Genomic DNA, 5689 nt, shown 5'->3' with positions numbered 1-5689 from the left:
TTTTTTTTTTTTTTTTTTTTTTGTTCCTAATCAAAATCTGTTGGTTCTGAATTGGGACTCTTGCTTGGTACTGCTAGGTTGTTTATGGCTTAGTTCGTATCTCTGGTTTAATTAAGGGTTTTGTTTTGTTTCCAAAATCGAAATGAGGATGCTTGCAGTGAGTTTTGTGGTTGTTCTAATACATATTGGTTGGTTCTGAATTTGGAATTTGTTGGTTAGGTTGCTTATGGCTAAGTGGTATCTCTGGTTCAATCGCCTATAACTGGTCAAAACCTGCCATGAAAACCAGTGTCAGAATCATCCACGCTAGGTATTTTTCTTCTCAATCTTAATCCTCCTATTATATATATATATATATATATATATGTTTCTTCCAAATCTTGGGTTACATAGTCTTTGTTAAATGGTAGAAGATATGAAATGGCCAACGCTATAGATCATTCAGTTGAAGAATCTGTCTCTTTTGATTTTGGGTTATATAGTCTTTGTTAGATATGTATACATTATTATTCCATTCAAGAATCTGATTCTTAACTTCTCGTGTTGTTCATCAAAGTAACTTTGTTATGTACACTCATCAAGCAAGAACATTTGGCATAGTCACAAACAATATCAGTTAAATGAAATTTGAAAACTAGTGCTTGAGAAATCATGGATTAAACTTTGTTATTGTTTCTTCGTTTCTTCACTGGTTAAATGTCGAATCATCATTTTATAACTCATATCTTTCAATCTTTACTATGAGCTGCTTTTTTTATTTTCATCTCTTCTATATTGCTAGACAAATCATCTCTTATATTCGATCATATGTATGATGTACTCTTTGTTTTGTACTTGAAAACACTTAGCTGTTGGGATATATATATATTAAAATCTGCCCATTACAATTTTAAACTTTTCTTAGATTGTTTCTTTACTGTGCATTGATGATGATGATCTTTCAATTCGTTTATAGCATTCGATCTCTCACACATTTCTGTATTGGATCATGTTGTCAGGTTGCATGCTCAGGCGCTGACATTAGCTGCTTTGGCTGGAGCTGCTGCAGTAGAGTACTATGATCACAAATCTGGAGCCACTGATCGTATCCCGAAATTTCTCAAGCCTGAAAACTTAAATAAGGACTAAAAGCCCTTATCACCATTGCTCACCCCTCCCTATTCTGTTATTTAAGGCATATAATAGCTAATGAAAACTTCTTGTTTCTTCAATCTTTCTTTTTCTACTTTGAAATGGATTAATCCTGGGTACGCCTTCCAGCTTTTCTGCAAATTACGGGATGCAGAAATGTAAGAGATACGTATAGAAGCTAAATGAATAAATCTTTTTTATATACATTCGATTTTTCAAGCATGGTCGTTTTGTTATTAGCCTATCCCAAATTCGCATTATTCGATAACTACAGTATGTGCGACATTTGAAAACGACACTCGTATATGACCATACTGATTAATTAAGATTAATTAAAATTAGGAAAATAGGTGAAAATCTTAAACTGAAAATCTTAAATCTTAAATATTTTTGAAAATCTTAGAAAATTTTGGTAAGTTATATTTATAAGGTATATATGACCAATTAGCCATATTTCCTTAAATATGCATTTATTTGTTGACCAAAAAATGTACGCATATGTTATTTTCGTAAAAAGATAATAAAAACCAGTGTATACACAACAATACTTTAAATAGTCGTTGACTCAAATTGGTAGATTACTCTATTTATAACGGAAAATATCATAGAGAAAGTGATTGGAGAGAAACTACAAAGAATAACTTACCAATGACATTACATCTAGTGTTATGTCTCTGTGTTTATATGTTTGCACAAGGTGCACAAGGCAACATTGATGTGAGATTCCTTTAACTTATGTTTATTTGTTCTTTTTCAAGATTTTCATTTATACTTTTACAATTTTTTTCTATTTTTTCTAAAAATTTTACAGGATTATGAATGTGTTGATATATACAAACAACCAGCTTTCCAACACCCCTTGTTGAAAAATCACAAGATTCAAGTAAGATGGTAAATAGCTTTAGAAAAATTACTAAGATATGATCTTACTCGATCCTATACAATTCAGATTTCTCATATTGAGTTAGAATTCCAAAAATCTATTTTTTTTTTTAAAAAGCTATGTTTAAATCGTATTTCATACCAAAAATAAAATTCATAATTCAGTTTTTCAGTTTTAATACTATCATCTTATTATGGTTAACGATGCATTCCTAAGAACATTTTGGGAAAATATGTAAATTTTAGTGTATATATTAGAATGAATAATTATTAACAAAAAAGAATAGAATGAATAATTGTGATCAATCAGTCAACTATGAAACAACTAGTTCGAGAAACATTTGTTATGCTGAATCTTACTTTCCTTTTGTTACTTGTGATGCATATATGAAACATTCAATTTAGATGGAAATATTGAAAGAAACAACAAATATAGCACACAAGAGCATTGTCCAAAAAGAACAGTTGCAATTTTACGACAAGGAAATGAATCTCAGAGCGTTCATTTGAATTCAGCCGAGTATTTAGGTCAACATGTATGTCTCCCTCAATGGTTTTGTTTCCGAAAGGAGTTACAAAGTCTCATTTAGTTATTAAGACTAAGATATTCACTAAATTTACAGTTTGCAACAATTGAGACCATGCAAGATGAAACTATCTATAGAGGAGCCAAAGCAGAAATAAGTCTTCATGATTTAAAGTTGGAAAACAATCAATACAGCAAAAGCCAAATATGGTTAGAGAATGGACCTGCATCTCAACTCAATAGTATACAAGTTGGTTGGGCGGTAAGTTCATACCACCGATTACTTACTAAAGATTTGTGCATTTCACAAACAATCATGTGGTTTTAACATACATGCATAACTATATTTTTATTTTTTTCTTTTCTTTTATTGTAGGTGCATCTAAGGTTATACGGTGACAGTGTCACAAGATTAACAATATATTGGACTGTGAGTATTTTTAGTTAATATTATTCACATAAGAACAATGGTTAGCTTAAAATAAATATGTAACAAATATTATTACATGTAATGTTTTTCTTATTTGAGGGAGACGGTTATCAAAAAACAGGATGCTACAATATGCAATGTCCTGGCTTTGTGATTACAAGTCAGAAATTCATTATTGGAAATGTATTTTGGGGGTCATCCATCTATGGTCAAATAAGCCTTACCATTGATATAGAAGTTTATCAGGTAAATTTCTCTTTAGCTTTTTTAAGGAAAGATTTATAGATTTATTTTCAATGAAATTATAATATTTTAACCTTTTAGATATTTGTTAAAGTATTTTCTTTTCATGTTTTGTTTCATATGTATTAGGATCCCATCAGCGGAAACTGGATACTTAAAATATTTGATGAAGTAATTGGTTATTGGCCGAAAGAGTTATTTACGTACTTAAACGAAGGAGCTTCTCTAGTAAGATATGGAGGAAATACATATTTATCTCCGGACGGAATTAGTCCTCCAATGGGAAACAGACATTTTCCGGTTGCAGATTTTAAAAAGACAGCACATTTTAAAAACATTGTGGTTAGAAACTCGTCATATGAAAGAGTTTATCTTGAGGATGGGAAAATAAGATGTTATGCTGATTCTTATAGTTGCTATAGGGTGACATATTGGGGTTATCTTAATTCCAGTGAAGTGGCCTTTTCATTTGGAGGACCAGGTGGAAATTGTGGTGTTTGATGAATTCTATATATGTATCAACCAATTAATTTCAAAGTTTGAATAAAAATAAAATTTATCTAATATATATATATATATATATATATATATATATTTTATGAAAGTCCAAACAAGATTCATATTTAAAATGATAAGGTTCAATATTAAAACGAATTTTAAGCCCAATTTTTTTTGCCCTTTCTTCTTCTTTTTCCGTCTTACTCATTATCCCTAATAATAAATATATAAAAAGTAAATAAATAATGTGTAATGTTTTGGCTAACGGAAAATAATTAAATTTTAATCGATGTATAAGTTATTTGTGACTACAAAATTCAAATTTAAGTTATATATTTTTTTCAATTTTTTTTCTTCTTTAGTATTTAAAATTTTATAATTATATTTTGATTGTTAATTTTATGATTTAACCTGTAGCATACCGCAGGACAATTTGATATTTTACATAATATTATTTTAATATATATATTATTTTAAACTACATATATTTAAAATTTTAAGTTTACTATTCACATACATATTTATAATTATTCATATGTTATTAATCTAAATTAAATAAATATATTTTTACTAATTTTAGTTTATAATTTATTATTATTAATTTCTTCTAACATATATTTTTACATAATTTTATGTTTAATATCATATATATAATGTTTTGTATTGTAAACACCTAAACCGCCTAAACCCCGACTAGGCGTTCTTTAACACTGATTCTATGTAAACATTTGGTCTCATCAATATAAACTATAAAAAATCATACAAACCTTTATTTAGAATGAAGGTTATACAAGTAAAATTTCTCTTTAGTCTTTTTTATGAAAAATCTATATATTTAGTTTCAAAGAATTATCAAACCACCCAATTATTTTGACGCCTTGAGTACTTGTTCGAAGTATTTCCTTTTCATTTTTTTTGTTTCATATGTATTAGGACTGTTTCAGCAGAAATTGGGTACTAAAACTATTTAATGTAATAGTTGGTTATTAGCTTAAAGAATTATTTATATACTTAAACAAAAGAGTTTCTCTCGTAAGAGGGGGTATTCAACTTGGATTTTAAAAGATTTAGTAAGATTTTAACATTTTAGGACTTTGAAAGATTTGGTTGTGTTTTAGAGTTTTTATATATTTTTAAAAGTAAATGAAATGGATTCTATGAGATTTGATTGTTAAATTTTGGATGATTTTATCATATTGTCACAAACCTTGCAATGCTTGCTGTATTTGAACACCTACAAAAGGAATATAATAATTAGTCCATAGAAATATGTAAAGCTATCTTGTTATTGAATCGTGAAGCAAGGTTAATGCAAAGCTAATCACAAGATAAAATAAGACAAGCATGTGTCTAGATGTATTCTACACCCCTCCACTTCACACAGACTGCAATAAAACATCCCCTCTTCGCTCATCTGCTCAGAAAATTCTTTCCCACTCATTTTTTAGATAACTTTTTATTTGAGAAATTGATAAGATACAAAATACCAATTCCAGAAAATTAACAACTAAGAGGGAGAAGAGAGAGAGCTTACCGAACATAGATGGTGGTGGTCTGATTCACAGGAAGAGACAAAGCTTCAGGTTTACCTGTGGAGAAGGTGAGGTGGTTGGTGATTTTTGGCTTAGAGCTGTCGTAAATTTTTTTTTTTTTATGAAATCCTTAAAATTATACCTCAAAAAGTATGATTTTGAGATGGTATTTTTTAACTAGAAAACAAAAAATAAGTCTTGTAGAATCATTTAAAATCTCACTTTTTAAAAAGTTGTGATATTTTGAATAACAGTATATTTTAAGTAAGTTTTATAAATAACTGATTGAATAACAAGAGATTTTAGACTATTTTAAATGATTTTACATAAATGCAAGTTGAATAACATAAGATTTTAAAAGATTTTTGAAAATCATCAATTAAAATACTCTAGAATTTTTTAAAATATCAGTTAAATACCCCCTCTAAAAAAGTACTTATTTATCTC

At 28.4% G+C, this 5689-nt stretch overlaps 2 protein-coding genes across 2 annotated transcripts in view; both read left to right on the top strand.

The window, feature by feature from the left end:
- The window catches only part of LOC104771185, a 1888-nt gene extending 551 nt beyond the window's left edge, over nt 1-1337 (top strand). Inside the window, exons 2-3 of the mRNA XM_010495673.2 lie at nt 220-310; nt 999-1337. Of these exons, the coding sequence (XP_010493975.1) occupies nt 220-310; nt 999-1128 (221 nt within the window). The 3' untranslated portion in view covers nt 1129-1337. The remainder of the gene's footprint in view (nt 1-219; nt 311-998) is intronic.
- LOC104771184 lies at nt 1780-3713 on the top strand. The gene is made up of 7 exons (XM_019241906.1): nt 1780-1848; nt 1943-2014; nt 2403-2549; nt 2637-2801; nt 2916-2969; nt 3069-3215; nt 3342-3713. The coding sequence occupies exons 1-7, from the start codon at nt 1780-1782 to the stop codon at nt 3711-3713; spliced, it is 1026 nt and encodes a 341-aa protein (XP_019097451.1).

Source organism: Camelina sativa, chromosome 20, assembly GCF_000633955.1.
Source record: "Camelina sativa cultivar DH55 chromosome 20, Cs, whole genome shotgun sequence".
Taxonomy (NCBI): domain Eukaryota; kingdom Viridiplantae; phylum Streptophyta; class Magnoliopsida; order Brassicales; family Brassicaceae; genus Camelina; species Camelina sativa.
Note: the sequence above shows the minus strand (reverse complement) of the source record. Positions and strands in the feature narration are given on the sequence as shown.

Excerpts from the sequence above, each read along its gene's own strand:
- LOC104771184 (XM_019241906.1), top strand. The coding sequence starts at position 1,780 with ATGACATTACATCTAGTGTTATGTCTCTGTGTTTATATGTTTGCACAA. Across the intron at positions 1,849-1,942 it reads GTGCACAAGGCAACATTGAT|GATTATGAATGTGTTGATAT; the intron begins GTGAGATTCCTT and ends AAAATTTTACAG. Across the intron at positions 2,802-2,915 it reads GTATACAAGTTGGTTGGGCG|GTGCATCTAAGGTTATACGG; the intron begins GTAAGTTCATAC and ends CTTTTATTGTAG.